General features: G+C 50.8%; 1 protein-coding gene across 3 annotated transcripts in view; it reads right to left on the bottom strand.

Moving 5' to 3' along the window:
* LOC139388040 (mediator of RNA polymerase II transcription subunit 13-like) overlaps nt 1-15,181 on the bottom strand; it is a 149,084-nt gene that overhangs the window by 8,055 nt on the left and 125,848 nt on the right. Inside the window, exons 7-23 of one of the 3 annotated variants that reach the window (XM_071134535.1) lie at nt 11,152-11,316; nt 10,202-10,358; nt 9,954-10,058; nt 8,945-9,607; nt 8,646-8,847; nt 8,476-8,551; nt 8,240-8,370; nt 7,964-8,036; nt 7,477-7,697; nt 6,295-6,509; nt 5,173-6,101; nt 4,536-4,715; nt 3,873-4,108; nt 3,482-3,707; nt 1,965-2,280; nt 1,565-1,823; nt 1,083-1,271 (exon numbers count right to left, since the gene is read on the bottom strand). In XM_071134535.1, the coding sequence (XP_070990636.1) occupies nt 1,083-1,271; nt 1,565-1,823; nt 1,965-2,280; nt 3,482-3,707; nt 3,873-4,108; nt 4,536-4,715; nt 5,173-6,101; nt 6,295-6,509; nt 7,477-7,697; nt 7,964-8,036; nt 8,240-8,370; nt 8,476-8,551; nt 8,646-8,847; nt 8,945-9,607; nt 9,954-10,058; nt 10,202-10,358; nt 11,152-11,316 (4,343 nt within the window). The remainder of the gene's footprint in view (nt 1-1,082; nt 1,272-1,564; nt 1,824-1,964; nt 2,281-3,481; nt 3,708-3,872; nt 4,109-4,535; nt 4,716-5,172; nt 6,102-6,294; nt 6,510-7,476; nt 7,698-7,963; nt 8,037-8,239; nt 8,371-8,475; nt 8,552-8,645; nt 8,848-8,944; nt 9,608-9,953; nt 10,059-10,201; nt 10,359-11,151; nt 11,317-15,181) is intronic. The other 2 variants (XM_071134537.1, XM_071134536.1) reach the window with 2 other exon arrangements.

Below are 15,181 nucleotides of genomic sequence, written 5' to 3'. Positions count from 1 at the left end.
CCTGGCAGGGTGGTGGCAGAATAACAACTTGTCCCTAAACGTAATCAAGACAAAGGAGATGATTGTGGATTACAGGAAAAGGAGGACCGAGCACGCCCCCATTCTCATCGACAGGGCTGTACTGGAGCAGGTTGAGAGCTTCAAGTTCCTTAGTGTCCACATCACCAACAAACTATCATGGTCCAACCACATCAAGACAGTCGTGAAGAGGGCATGACAAAACCTATCCCCCTTCAGGAGACTGAAAAGATTTGGCATGGGTCCTCAGATCTTCAAAAGGTTCTACAGCTGCAACATCGAGAGCATCCTGGTTGCATCACAGCCTGGTACGGCAACTGCTCAGTCTCCGACTGCAAGGCACTACAGAGGGTAGTGCGTGCGGCCAGTACATCACTAGGGCTAAGCTGCCTGCCTTCCAGGACCTCTACATCAGGCGGTGTCAGAGGTGGCCCTAAAAAAATTTAAATTTCCCAGCCACCCCAGTCATAGACTGTTCTCTCTGCTACCGCATGACAAGCGGTACCGCCTACAAGTCTAGGACCAAAAGGCTTCTCAACAGCTTTTACCCCCAACCCCTCTTCTACGCTGCTACTACTCACTGTTTATTATCTATGCATAGTCACTTTAACTAAACCTACATGTACATATTACCTCAATTAGCCCGACTAACCGGTGTCCCCGCACATTGGCTACCATGACTATTTGCATTGTGTCCCGCCACCCGCCACCCCCCACCCGCCAACCCCCTCTGTGACATTGCTGCTACTCTCTGTTTATCATCTATGCATATTCACTTTAACTCTACCTACACGTACATATATCCTCTATTAGCCCGACTAACCGGTGCCCCCGCACATTGACACTGTACCGGTACCACCTGTATATAGCCTCGCTACTGTTATTTTCACTGTCATTTTACTGTCTTTTTTGTATTTCTTTACTTATCTATTGTTTACCTAATACCTATTTTTTTACTTAAAAATTGCACTGTTGGCTAAGGGCTTGTAAGTAAGCATTTCACTGTAAACCTGTTGTATTTGGCACACGTGACAAACAAACTTTGATTTGATTTGAAGCCTTACCTCTGGGCTCTTAAGCACAGATTCTAGAGTGGAGGCGGGGCCGAAACCGGTCAGAGACTTGATGTGTGTCTTTGTGGGTAGGAGGCGTCTGCACTGAGAGTAGGCTGAGAAGGCCAGGGAGCGCAGGTGCTGCAGGTACAGAGGGCTCTCACCACTGGCTGGCTGGAGCAGGTACTGACAAGGCACCACCTGGACAACACATAGGGAATGAATGAACACTGGTATGAGAGCAGCTTGACCTGGGGAGATATTCATTACTGTTGGAAGAACATGCCAGAATACGAACATGCCAGAATACGTCTGAAATGGAACCCTATTCCGTATATAGTACACTCCATTTGACCAGAAGGCTCTGGTCAAGAAGAGTGCACTATACAGGAATTAGGGTGCTACCCACAGTCTCTGTCTCTTTACAATCTATACAATCATAATATTTAACGATACAGAAGCTATAGAGAGAACAGTAGGGTATATGAACCTACCTGTAACACCAGAGCTGGTCTCATGCTCTCCGGCAATGTCTTTAGCATCTCTGTGTAGCAACGCATCAGCCCTAGTAACCACACACTGCCCACCTCCACCTCCTCTCCCTCCTCCTCCTCTCCACCTCCTCCGCCATCCCTCGCTCCGCCTGAGCAGAGGAAGGGGTCCACCACATAGATCACGATGGCCGGGGGGTGGGCGTGGCTATCGGCCGAGTCCGCCAAAGTGGGAATGCCGATTCGCTCCCGCTCTGCCAAACTGGTAAATTAGGAGAAGACATGATTAATATCCCACTATCATAACAACATAGAATACTGAATAATAACATAGAATACTGAATGATAACATAGTAATACAATAGCAATATAGAAGCATATATGCCCTAGCATAGATTTTCACCTCTCAGGGGTCTCTGCTGGCTGGCTGGGTGGGGGTGGTGGTGGTGTGGCATTGGGGGTAGTCTTGGCCTCAGCGGCCCCTCCTTGGGTAATCTCTGCTGGGCCTGGTTGGTCCGAGGCTGCTGCCGTGGGGGTGGGGGTGCTTCCTGAGCTAGGGGCTGCCGCGGGCTCTCCCTCAGCAGGGGCCCCGGGGCCAGAGGGGAGCTGGCTGGAGGAGGGGGCAGGCTGGGCTGAGGAGGGTGTAGGGGCTAAGGGAGGCTGATGCTTGGGGGGTATAAACAGACTACTGTCCAAAGACAGGGCAGACAACTGTGGACCTGGGTGGAGGAAAACATAGAGGGGAAGTTAGAGATGAAATGCACAGAGTAGTTTGTGTAATACCAATTTAGTAAGACCTGAAAAACACTACATGACAAAAAGCATGTGGACACCAGTCTCCACTCTTCTGAGAAGGCTTTGCATTCAGCCACAAGAACATTAGGTGTTTGATGGAGTGAGGTCAGGGCTCTGTGCAGGCCAGTCAAGTTCTTCCACACTGATCTCGACAAACCATTTCTGTATGAACCTTGCTTTGCACACATGGGCATTGTCATGCTGAAACAGGAAAGGTCCTTCCCCAAAGTGTTGCCACACAGTTGGAAGCACAGAATTGTCTGGAATGTCACTGTATGCTGTAGAGTTAAGATTTCCCTTCACTGGAACTAAGGGGCCTAGCCCAAACCATGAAAAACAGCCCCAGACCATTATTCCTCCTCCAACAAACTTTACAGTTGGCACTATGCATTGGGGCAGGTAGAGTTCTCCTGGCATCCACCAAACCCAGATTAGTCCGTCAGACTGCCAGATGGTGAAGAGTGATTCATCACTCCAGAGAACATGTTTCCACTGCTCCAGAGTACAATGGTGGCGAGCTTTACACCACTCCAGCCGACGCTTGGCATTGCGCATGGTGATATTAGGCTTGTGTGCGGCTGCTTGGCCATGGAAACCCATTTCATGAATCTCCTAACAAACAGTTATTCTGCTGACATTGCTTCCACCGGCAGTTTGGAAATCGGTAGTGAGTGTTGCAACCGAGGACAGACGTTTTTTTTACACGCTTCAACACACGGCGGTCCCATTCAGTGAGCTTGTGTGGCCTGCCACTTTGCAGCACTTACAGTTGACTGGGGCAGCTCTAGCAGGGCAGAAATGTTATGAACTGACTTGATGGAAAGGTGGCATCCTATGACAGTGCCATGTTGAAAGTCACTGAGCTCTTCAGTAAGGCCATTCTACTGCCAATGTTTGTCTATGGAGATTGCATGGCTGTGTGCTCAATTGTATACATCTGTCAGCAAAGGTTGTGGCTGAAAAAGCCATATCCACTAATTTGGAGGGGTGTCCACATACATATGTAAATATAGTGTCTCCACAGAGAGTTAGGTCTATATCACATAAACATCACAAGGGGAGGGTTAATAGGTACAGTAGCATAAACGATAGAATAGAATGCAATCATAAAGCTCAGTTTCTTACCTAGCTGCCTTCTGCAGGCTCGGGCATAGAGTTTAAGTTTTCTGAGGTTGTCGATGTGTTGCTGTCCAGCCCAGGGCCCTGTGAACCACTGGTCTATCTGCTCCTCCTCCTGCCTCTCCTTCTCTTTCTCCTTCTCTGTTTCTGTCTCTGTGTCCACTGCCCCCACACGCACCAGGCCATCTCTGGACACCTTGGCCAGGGGTCTGTGTTTCCCCAACCGACATGTCTGAAAATGGACATAGGCAGGGGTCAAGGGCTATAGATCATATACGTAGTATCTCAGCTTGATTGCATACATCTTCACATATTTACTGTATATTCTGAAAGAAAAAAGTAAGAATTTCCTGGACAAGAGGGTTGTGATACAGTAGATGTAGATGACAGGACCTACCTCGTAGACAGCGCTGAGCTCCTGGAAGAAGACCTGTGCCCCAGCCAGCAGGGTGTCAGAGTTGGGGCAGAGCACCAGGAAGGCCACGTCTCTCTGTCCCCCGTACGGTTCCAACAGCAGCTTCTCCCAGAAGGGCAGCGCCAGGGGCGACAGCGCCAGGAAGTTACGGTCATAGTAGTCGTAGTAGCCCAACAACAGGGTGGGAATAGGCAGAGGCTCTGGCGACTCCTCGGACCCTGGTCAGAAGCAAGATGATGCATGTGAGACATTGTACTGCATTATGGGATGCTTGACTGGACTAGCTAAAGGTCTAATTTTCTAAAATTCTTATTCGATTACATTTCTCATGTCATCCTTTGTACTGGCAATATCAATATAATACAGGGCCTACTCCTACATTGACATAAGAGCATGATCCAGTAAGGGCTGCTAAGAAACATTGCAAACCAAATCAAATATCTTTGCACTGACAATATTGTTAATATAACGTAGGGCCTACTCTGTCAGGTCGACTCCAAAACTCCTAATCTTAAATTCACATCTCACTTCACATGCTGAAATCCAGACGAAAATCGGGCCCAAAGTCATCCACAGTTAATGTGGCTGCTAAAATACACCACAAAGCAAATCACTAGAGACTGAACAGTGTCCCTGGTGGCTTACCGTAGGAGCCCCGTCCAGCCATCTTGTGGAACTGTTGCCATGTGAGCGGTCCTTGTACGTGCTGGATGTTCTCCCAGGTCCGGCCCATCCGTTTCTTCTGGATGGCGTCCTGGAGGTAGGGCTGCAGCGACAGCAGCATACGCACCACGTCCTGGGATGACAGCATACTGATGTCCAGCACTGGGGAGAGACAAGGAGACACACACACACACACGCACACACACGAGAACACAAACAAATACATACATTACATAAATACACATCATACACATTGAACGTCACATCACACAACAGTCCGAAACTTACAAAGAGAAACATGGATTTAAACTTTGAGTGAATGGATTGATCTTGCTTGTTTTTCCCTTATAAGAAAAAAAAGGCATTTGTCTCTATAACTCTGTAATCAGTTCACCACACATAGACATCACCACTGGCACCCTCCTACTACTACACTCTTAGAAAAAAGGGTTCCAAAAGGGTTCATATGTCCTCATAGGATAACCCTTTTTGGTTCCAGGTAGAACCCTATGGGGACAGCTGAATGAACCCTTTAAGGTTCTAGGTGGCAACGTTTTTTCTAAGAGTATATCATCTCTTGGCATCCTTTTATCATCCCAGCCAGATCACTCCTCCTTACTATTGGTGTGAGGCCAGGAATGTAGAGCGCTGCTCCTCACAACAGCCGGATCTACTTTCCCTCCGGCGGGGTTATCCACATACTGCTGTCCCTGTACCAGCGCGTTGTAACACTCCACACACGCATCACTGCCATCCGCCCACTGCTTGTCAGCCATCCAGCTCTGGAGCAGGGCCCCCTGGCGGCCGTTGCAGGAGCAGGAAGGAGGGAGGTGCATGGAGGCTAGGGAGGAGATGGGCTGGGAGCACTGCTGCTGGAGGAGCACCATAACGGAGGAAGGGGCAGGGGAGGAGTCCTGGGGGCGCTTGGCCCGGGGGTCTGCCATGGGTGGGTCTCTGCGGCAGAGCGCCAGTCTCCTCTCAGCCGCCTGGCCCACCTCTGAGCCCCTCCCAAAGATGTCCAGCTCGTCCTCCAGGAAGAGGCCCGTGCCGTGGGCCAGCCGGCGGTTGACGATGGCGCTGAAGCCACACATGCAGCGGTACTGGTCCTCAAGCGTGGAGTCTGGGATGTACACGCCCACGTCAGCGCCCTTCACATTCATGTTGCAGGCGCAGATGCAGCAGCTGTCAAAGTTGCGGTCTTTGAAGACATTGAGGACTGAGTCAGAGAGAAGCAGGGCGGCGTACAGGCTGTGGGCCTCGGGTATTGGGGGGCTGGACGTATGGGGCTCAGCTACGGAGCTCATAGGCAGGCTGGTGGAAGGCGTGGAGGTAGGGGAGCTCAGCTCTGTCCCGGTGCCCTCCTGCTTCACCGAGCCCTGCCCGCTGGCCGTGCCAACGCCTCTGGGGGTGCGGGGGGTACGAGGGGTGGGGACAGAAAAGCGGGGGGTGGCAGGGGAGGGTGAGGGGAGGATGCCACCGGTGGTGCCCACGGACAGGGCGCTGGCACTCAACTGGGCATACTCCTGGTCCCCAACACTGGGGATGTTGCTGGAGGACAAACACACAAAGAGGAATTGGTGATCAGACAGAGCAAAATACTTATCCCCAAACCTTCAAATTATACTGTCCATAAAAACTCCTCCTTAACATTTTATTGATAGCTGTAAATTTAGTATGGTAACGCTTAATAAATATTTTATGAACATCCATCCACCTTTAATAGAACTGGTACAGTACTTACACATATCCATCTCTGATGAATGGGGTGTGATGAGAGGGCGGCAGGGAGGAGTAGTGCTCCATCTTGGGCAACAGGGCCCAGGAAGGCCGGTAGTAACACTGGTCAGGCAACTTGAGGGGGGGCAGACACTGGCTGGGGAGGGTCCGCAGCGGAGCAAACATGGAGCAGCCCATCTGTGGCTGGACGGAGGGGACACGGTACACAAATGAGAAGTCCTGAAGAGGGGGATGGGGAAGGAGAGCTCATTGCAAATGGGTCCCCACAGTAACAGGTCACAATGAGAGACAATTAGCACTTAATTAACACTGTCATGAGTTCAAACAGGCTGTGTGAGATTTGAGGTGTATTGAGAGGTTCAGGTATTTGGTTCCACATACCAGTAAGTCCCCTAGCAGGCCAGGTCAGCAGGTACAGTATAAACATGCTACAGCAACATCAGACAAGATCAAACCAGGCAGTAAGGTTTACATTAAGACTGGTAGGCTGCATAGTGCCCTGTAGCTACTTTATTTTAAAGGCCCAATGCAGATATAATTTATGGGTAACCTGTAAGTACCTTTTTTGCCAATTTTTCCATAAAAATGGGAAAAAATAGTTTTTTAGCAAATAACTTTTTCTCAAACAATAATTTTGATACGACTGTCTGGGAGTGGTCTAAGGGGTGAGGCAAAACTGAAAATTAGATGTTATTTGGGGAGAGGTTTGGAACTCTCTTTGTTATTGGTTTATTAACTAATATACCACATGGTGATGTCACCATGGAAAGCCGAAATTCCCGCCCATGCAAACCTGCTGATTAGAAGGTCCTGTGTAGATTATACTTTCAACCAGCAACTATAAGGAAATAACACTGGTAAAAAAAATCACACTTTAAGCGTTAGTTTCATCACCTGTTGTACAATATGATACAAAAACAGGAAAACTGAATTTGGACTGCACTGGGCCTTTAAGCCTTTTCACCATTCTATCACTAACCATACCACTAACCATATCTACCAATTTGACAACATCAATAGATTACATGGTGTCACTTTTCATGGGACTCATCTCACTACACAAAGTCAAACATATTATTTTTTAACATGGTAAAGTAAAACATAATTGTCTGTAATCTACAGTAGTCTTTCTGCATATACTACAGACTTAATCCTGTCCATTCCCATTGCTTCTGTGATGCCTCACCTTGATGTCCTCAGGTTTGGGACTGGCCATGCCCTCTTCCACCTCCATCCGGTACTCCTGGAGCTGGGTGGAGGACAGGGGGCCCAGGGGGTGGTCGGAGCCCACCGAGGGGGCTGGGGGCTCTTGGCTGGGGATGTCGCGGTATGTCATGATGGGGGAGAAGGCCGGGTGCTGCTCCAGGGAAGGGGGTGTGGGAAACATCCGCTGGAGGTCTGCTACTGCTGAATGGAGAGAGAGAGAGAGATGGGGGGAGGAGATGAGGGGTGGAGCGAGAGAGAGAGAAAGAGAGAGAGAGAGAGAGAGAGAGAGAGAGAGAGAGAGAGAGACAGCGAGAGACGGACAGCGAGAGATAAGAGAGACATAGAGTGATGATGTGAGAGAAGGAGTAGAAAAAACAGATGATTTTTCCCAGGTCACGCTAAACTCAGCTAAGATAACATGCATAAGATAACAAACAAATCACGTATACATGTAAAGCTGGACTCACTTGAAGGATAGGGCACAGCCACCCTCCCTTCCCTCCGATCTTCACTTCCTGATACCAGGACCCTGGCTGTGTGCTGGTTGGGGCAAGTAGTCTATATATTATTATAAAACACAGATGTAAGTAGCCTTGGATAAAAGCGTTTGCTAAATAATATATATTATGTATTGTGTATTATGTATTATGTATTGTGATGTTGAGTGTATTACATTTTGTGTAAAGCGGGAATGAAAATGGAACAGATTTTAGACATGCAGTAATTCTTAGAATGTTTCTCACCCTAAGTTCCTCCTCATCCTCGTCGAAGATGTTCTCCAGGTCTGAGATGAGGACCACCAGATCAGTCTCCCTGGTTAGAGAAGGGTTTTGGGCTTTGGCCGCCGCATCATCCTCCTGCGGTGAGTCATCATCTAGAAACGCACAAACAAGACCATCAAAGACAACGCTCAGAACACACACTATGATCAATGTGTTGGGGAACATTTTTCATTTAGAATAGAATTTGTATTCCTCACCAGCTTTGGGAGCAGAGCTAAAGATGGACATGGCGTCTTTCCCATCAGGCAGTGCACCGTTGCTGATCTCCTCTCCCTGGAAGACAGACACACTGTATTTAATTTATTCGCCCTTTCTAGCTTGGGTGTCAATCAACAAATGGAACTTTCACTGGTAACAAGAGCCTTACTTTGGGGCCTCTTTTGTTGGGGTCTCTGCCCTGGCCCTTCAGTCTCTTGGAGGTGGGGAAGCTGTACTCGATGTCTCCCTCCTTGAAGTCGTAGGGGTCATCCCCGGGGTCCCCCGGCTGATGCAGGAGACCCAGGGTCTGGATGTGTGCCCTAACACACTCCTCCGAGATCTTGAAGCGCTTCTGTGTCTGCATGAATAGTCTGGAAGGAAATAAGAAAGGAAACTTAGAGTGATCAAGTCTGTGCGTATGTGTGTCTTTGAATGAGTAATTAATGCACTGATCTCACTCTCTCTCACCTCTTCAGTGCAACTCCCTCAGTGGCCTGCGTCTCTGTCTTTACTTCCACTCTGTCACTGGGGAGCTCTGGAGGCCTGAACCCAGCCTTATCAGCCCTGGGAGTCCTGAAGCCTCTCCACCAGCCTGCCCCAGCCTCCCTCTCCCTGGGCCCCAGAGGGGCTGCATACAAAGCCGTCTCACTGGGTTCCATCCCCCCCATCCCTGACGCCCCATCCGGAAAGGGGGCCATGCCCAAAGAGGTGTTCAGTACCTCAGGGTCCTGTCCCCCCCGTGGATGGGGGCTGAGCGTGGGGGGTAATGGGGAGACAGGGGAGTGGAGCAGGGACTCTGGAGCTTTCCTGCCGGCGGAGAGGGGCTTGGGGTACTTGCAGCTGGGCATGGGATCCAGGGGAGGGTCCAGGCTGACTAGGCCGAGCTGGGACCCTCCAGATGAGTCTTGTTCCAGGCAGGCCTCCTGGCCCACAGAGAGGCGGTGGTGGAAGGGGGTCATGGCGGCGGCTCTCTTCGGCTGTTTGTCGGCTTTCTCGGGTTTGTCCGTGGCCTTGTGCTTGGGCAGGGAGGGAGGGGGGAGGGCCGGGCCAGAGGAGGGGGTGGGGTTGGCACCAGACGGAGGGTTGGCAGAGGAGGTGTTGGTCTGCTGCTGCTGTTTCTGCTGCTTTAACCTTCAGGAAGAGAAACAGGATCAGATGGCAGACAGAACTAGAGTGGCAGGTGAGGATGCTGTTTTTAAAACTTTTCGTATATTGTACACGTTCAACCCGTATTGTACACGTTCAACATATCTGAATCATATCATATAAAAAATACCAACATTCAGAAGACAAATATATATATTTTCACCATGTTCACATTATTTCTACACAATCTATTTCAATATGCTCCACATAAGTAGCACTAGACTTTCGGTTAAAAGCCTAAAAATGAAGCCCAGATGTCTAGCTGGCTGGTGCCATGCTGCCGTGCTAAACGGCTGGGGCACTACCCCCAGATGCCAACCCCCATGCCAACCTGGAGCAGCTGCATGGTGCCCTCTCCTCTGGGTCGGTGAAGTCCCAGGTGGGCACCCCATTTGGTGCCTCCTTCTTTGGCGTCACGCTACTGGGCCCACTGTATCTATGGGCACACAGAGAGGTGTGAGGGCGCCAGTCGTGTCACTGCACATCAACAATAACAATCCCACAGCAGATGCCAGAAGATAAATAGTGCTTTGCCTGGATCTGGGCCTCGGTTAGCCAGCAGCCAATCTGGACACTCACTTGTGTTGCAGTTGGTTAAGATAACACTCCTTCCACGCCTGATGCACCACCTGATTGGTCAGTTTCTTCCCAGAATGCTTTGGGCTGTTGGTGACCCCCATGGCACTCTCCTGGGCAGGGAGGACGCTGGACACCGTTGTCACAAAGCCACTGTCCGCTGAAATAAACAACAGATGACATTATTCAGTGGAGTTTGCTCCCTTGGGCAAGGCTGTGGGTGGATGTTTTAATAGTGCATAGCAGGATACACTTTACTAGGACTCTTCAGCCATTGAAAAATTGTAATAAGACACTCAAGATTTACTCTGCAGCTATAGCGGTGTTTGTTTGTTTGTATCAGCTGTTTTATCTCCTAATTTGTAAGACTTTCATTAAGAAGACTTAATTGAATGTGGATTAGGATGCTGAGGATTCAGTTTCAGTGAGTTACAAACCAATCTCATTTGTCTGAGGTCCTACATCTTCAGCAAAATATCTGTATGTGCAGCCCAATTCTCAAAGACTTTGTCCTAGATGAGGACTCCATAATACACACAGTAATCAATATAGTAACTTCTTCTGTGCGTTATTTCATATGAAGCGTATGGATTGAGTAATGAGGACAATTATATGGATTGTATTGCATTTAGAGTTGAGTCATGGATTGCAGTATTGAGTTGTTTTGTTGAGTAAATAGTGCTGATTCAGAGATTATGTTATTCGTTCTGGGAATGCAATTATTTAGGGTGAATTTCTGGAGTTTTTGGTGGTGACATGGTGTGTGTGTGTGTGTGTGTGTGTGTGTGTGTGTGTGTGTGTGTGTGTGTGTGTGTGTGTGTGATTGCATGGGTGGGTGGGTGGGTGTTTGAGTATGTGCTCTATGTCTATTTAAGTGTAAATGTGTACGGACATGAGCATGTGTGCACAGTATGTGTGAGCACCTGCGTGTGTCTGTGTGTGTGTTTCAGTACCTGAGCAGGGCTGTTCAGGTGAAGTGGGGGGTGTGAGGGGAATGCTGCAGTGTGATGGGTCTCTGCTGCCCCCCTGGGCTCCCGGTGCAGGTGGGGGCTCCTCCACAGGCAGGTCGCCTTGGGCAACCAGCACAAAGGCTGCTGGGTAGATCATCCTCACACCACCTACAAGAAGACGAAAGAGTTGAGTTTAAATCCCTCCAAACACTCACACCTATACACGTCACATACTTTCCCTGTAGCCTATACAACCAGGGCTGCATTGCATTAGCTTATCCTTGCATGGCCTACAGTTGCTGGCTGGTGCTGGGGCTTAGGGAGGTCTGATTCCAAGCAGTCCTAATCAATGATGAGGGGTCAGGCAGCCAGTCAATGGGTTGATTAGATGGTGCTGTGTGTCTGTCACTTCCTGGAGCTTCCTTGAAGTCTCCTCTCCTTTACTCCCCTGGCTTCTCTTCTCCTTTCATTTTAACTCCTCTCTCCTTCCCTCCTCTCCCCTAGTCTTTCCTCCCCTCCTCTAGTCTTTCCTCACCTCCTATTCCCTAGTCTTTCCTCCTCTCCTCTCTCCTAGTCTTTCCTCCTCTCCTCTCCACTAGTCTTTCCTCCCCTCCTTCCCCTAGTCTTTACCCCTCCTATTTCCTAGTCTTTCCCCCTCCTATCCCCGAGTCTTTCCTCCCCTCCTCTAGTCTTTCCTCCCCTCCTCTCCTCTAGTCTTTCCTCCCCTCCTATCCCCTAGTCTTCCCCCCTCCTCTCCTCTAGTCTTTCCTCCCCTCCTATCCCCTAGTCTTTCCTCCCCTCCTCTCCACTAGTCTTTCCTCCCCTCCTATCCCTTAGTCTTTCCTCCCCTCCTTCCCCTAGTCTTTCCCCCTCCTATCCCCTAGTCTTTCCTCACCTCCTCTCCTCTCCTCTCCCCTAGTCTTTCCTCCCCTCCTATCCCCTAGTCTTTCCTCCCCTCCTCTCCTCTAGTCTTTCCTCCCCTCCTCTCCACTAGTCTTTCCTCCCCTCTCCACTAGTCTTTCCTCCCCTCCCCTCCTCTAGTCTTTCCTCCCCTCCCCTCCTCTAGTCTTTCCTCCCCTCTAGTCTTTTCCCCCTCTCCTCTCCACTAGTCTTTCCCCCCCTCCTCTCCTCTAGTCTTTCCTCCCCTCCTCTCCACTAGTCTTTCCTCCTCTCCTCTCCACTAGTCTTTCCTCCCCTCCTCTCCTCTAGTCTTTCCTCCCCTCTTATCCCTTAGTCTTTCCTCCCCTCATGTCCCCTAGTCTTTCCTCCCCTCCTATCCGCTAGTCTCCCACAATCTCTCTCCTAGTCTTTCCCCCCTCCTATCCCCTAGTCTCCCCCCATCCCCTAGTCTTTACTCCCCTCCTATCCTCTAGTCTCCCCCCCCCTATCCCCTAGTCTTTCCCCCCCTCGTATCCACTAGTCTTTCCTCCCCTCCTATCCCCTAGTCTTTCCTCCCCTCCTCTCCACTAGTCTTTCCTCCCCTCCTATCCCTTAGTCTTTCCTCCCATCCTTCCTCTAGTCTTTCCCCCTCCTTCCTCTAGTCTTTCCCCCTCCTCTCCTCTAGTCTTTCCTCCCCTCCTCTCCTATAGTCTTTCCTCCTCTCCTATCCCTAGTCTTTCCTCCCCTCCAATCCCCTAGCCTTTCCCCCTCCTATCCCCTAGTCTTTCCTCCCCTCCTCTCCACTAGTCTTTGCTCCCCTCCTATCCCCTAGTCTTTCCCCCTCCTATCCCCTAGTCTTTCCTCCCCTCCTCTCCACTAGTCTTTCCTCCCCTCCTATCCCTTAGTCTTTCCTCCCCTCCTTCCCCTAGTCTTTCCCCCTCCTATCCCCTAGTCTTTCCTCACCTCCTCTCCTCTCCTCTCCCCTAGTCTTTCCTCCCCTCCTATCCCCTAGTCTTTCCTCCCCTCCTCTCCTCTAGTCTTTCCTCCCCTCCTCTCCACTAGTCTTTCCTCCCCTCTCCACTAGTCTTTCCTCCCCTCCCCTCCTCTAGTCTTTCCTCCCCTCCCCTCCTCTAGTCTTTCCTCCCCTCTAGTCTTTTCCCCCTCTCCTCTCCACTAGTCTTTCCCCCCCTCCTCTCCTCTAGTCTTTCCTCCCCTCCTCTCCACTAGTCTTTCCTCCTCTCCTCTCCACTAGTCTTTCCTCCCCTCCTCTCCTCTAGTCTTTCCTCCCCTCTTATCCCTTAGTCTTTCCTCCCCTCATGTCCCCTAGTCTTTCCTCCCCTCCTATCCGCTAGTCTCCCACAATCTCTCTCCTAGTCTTTCCCCCCTCCTATCCCCTAGTCTCCCCCCATCCCCTAGTCTTTACTCCCCTCCTATCCTCTAGTCTCCCCCCCTATCCCCTAGTCTTTCCCCCCCTCGTATCCACTAGTCTTTCCTCCCCTCCTATCCCCTAGTCTTTCCTCCCCTCCTCTCCACTAGTCTTTCCTCCCCTCCTATCCCTTAGTCTTTCCTCCCATCCTTCCTCTAGTCTTTCCCCCTCCTTCCACTAGTCTTTCCTCCCCTCCTCTCCTATAGTCTTTCCTCCTCTCCTATCCCTAGTCTTTCCTCCCCTCCAATCCCCTAGCCTTTCCCCCTCCTATCCCCTAGTCTTTCCTCCCCTCCTCTCCACTAGTCTTTGCTCCCCTCCTATCCCCTAGTCTTTCCCCCTCCTATCCCCTAGTCTTTCCTCCCCTACTCTCCTCTAGTCTTTCCTCCCCTCCTCTCCTCTAGTCTTTCCTCCCCTCCTATCCCCTAGTCTTTCCCCCCCTCCTATCCCCTAGTCTCCCACAATCTCTCCCCTAGTCTTTCCCCCCTCCTATCCCCTAGTCTCCCCCCTATCCCCTAGTCTTTACTCCCCTCCTACCCTCTAGTCTCCCCCCCATCCCCTAGTCTTTCCCCCCCTCCTATCCACTAGTCTTTCCTCCCCTCCTATCCCCTAGTCTTTCCTCCCCTCCTATCCCCTAGTCTTTCCACCCCTCCTCTCCACTAGTCTTTCCTCCCCTCCTTCCCCTAGTCTTTCCCCCTCTTCTCCTCTAGTCTTTCCTCCCCTCCTCTCCTCTAGTCTTTCCTGCTCTCCTATCCCTAGTCTTTCCTCCCCTCCTATCCCCTAGTCTTTCCTCCCCTCCTATCCCCTAGTCTTTCCTCCCGTCCTATGCCCTAGTCTCCCCCCTCCTATCCCCTAGTCTTTCCTCCCCTCCTCTCCTCTAGTCTTTCCTCACCTCCTCTCCTCTCCCCTAGTCTTTCCTCCCCTCCTCTGCACTAGTCTTTGCTCCCCTCCTATCCCCTAGTCTTTCCCCCTCCTATCCCCTAGTCTTTCTTCCCCTACTGTCCTCTAGTCTTTCCTCCCCTCCTCTCCTCTAGTCTTTCCTCCCCTCCTATCCCCTAGTCTTTCCCCGCCTCCTCTCCTCTATTCTTTCCTCCCCTCCTATCCCCTAGTCTTTCCTCCCCTCCTCTCCACCAGTCTTTCCTCCCCATCTCTCCTCTAGTCTTTCCTACCCTCCTCTCCTCTAGTCTTTCCTCCCCTCCTCTCTTCTAGTCTTTCCTTCTCTCCTCTCCTCTCCTCTAGTCTTTCTTCCCCTCTTATCCCCTAGTCTTTCCTCCCCTCCTCTCCACTAGTATTTCCTCCCCTCTTATCCCTTATCCCCTAGTCTTTCCCCCTCCTCTCCTCTAGTCTTTCCTCGCCTCCTCTCCTCTAGTCTTTCCTCCCCTCCTCTCCTCTAGTCTTTCCTCCCCTCTTATCCCTTAGTCTTTCCTCCCCTCCTATCCCCTAGTCTTTCCCCCTCCTCTCCTCTCGTCTTTACTCCCCTCCTCTAGTCTTTCCTCCTCTCCTATCCCCTAGTCTTTCCTCCCCTCCTATCCCCTAGTCTCCCACAACCTCTCCCCTACTCTTTCCCCCCTCCTATCCCCTAGTCTCCCCCCTATCCCCTAGTCTTTACTCCCCTCCTATCCTCTAGTCTCCCCACCCTATCCCCTAGTCTTCCCCCCTCCTATCCACTAGTCTTTCCTCCCCTCCAATCCCCTAGTCTTTCCTCCCCTCCTCTCCTCTAGTCTTTCCTCC

The sequence above is a fragment of the Oncorhynchus clarkii genome, chromosome 29, assembly GCF_045791955.1.
Source record: "Oncorhynchus clarkii lewisi isolate Uvic-CL-2024 chromosome 29, UVic_Ocla_1.0, whole genome shotgun sequence".
NCBI lineage: Eukaryota > Metazoa > Chordata > Actinopteri > Salmoniformes > Salmonidae > Oncorhynchus > Oncorhynchus clarkii.
The sequence above is the reverse complement of the archived record's forward strand: the minus strand, read 5'-3'. Positions and strand labels throughout refer to the sequence as shown.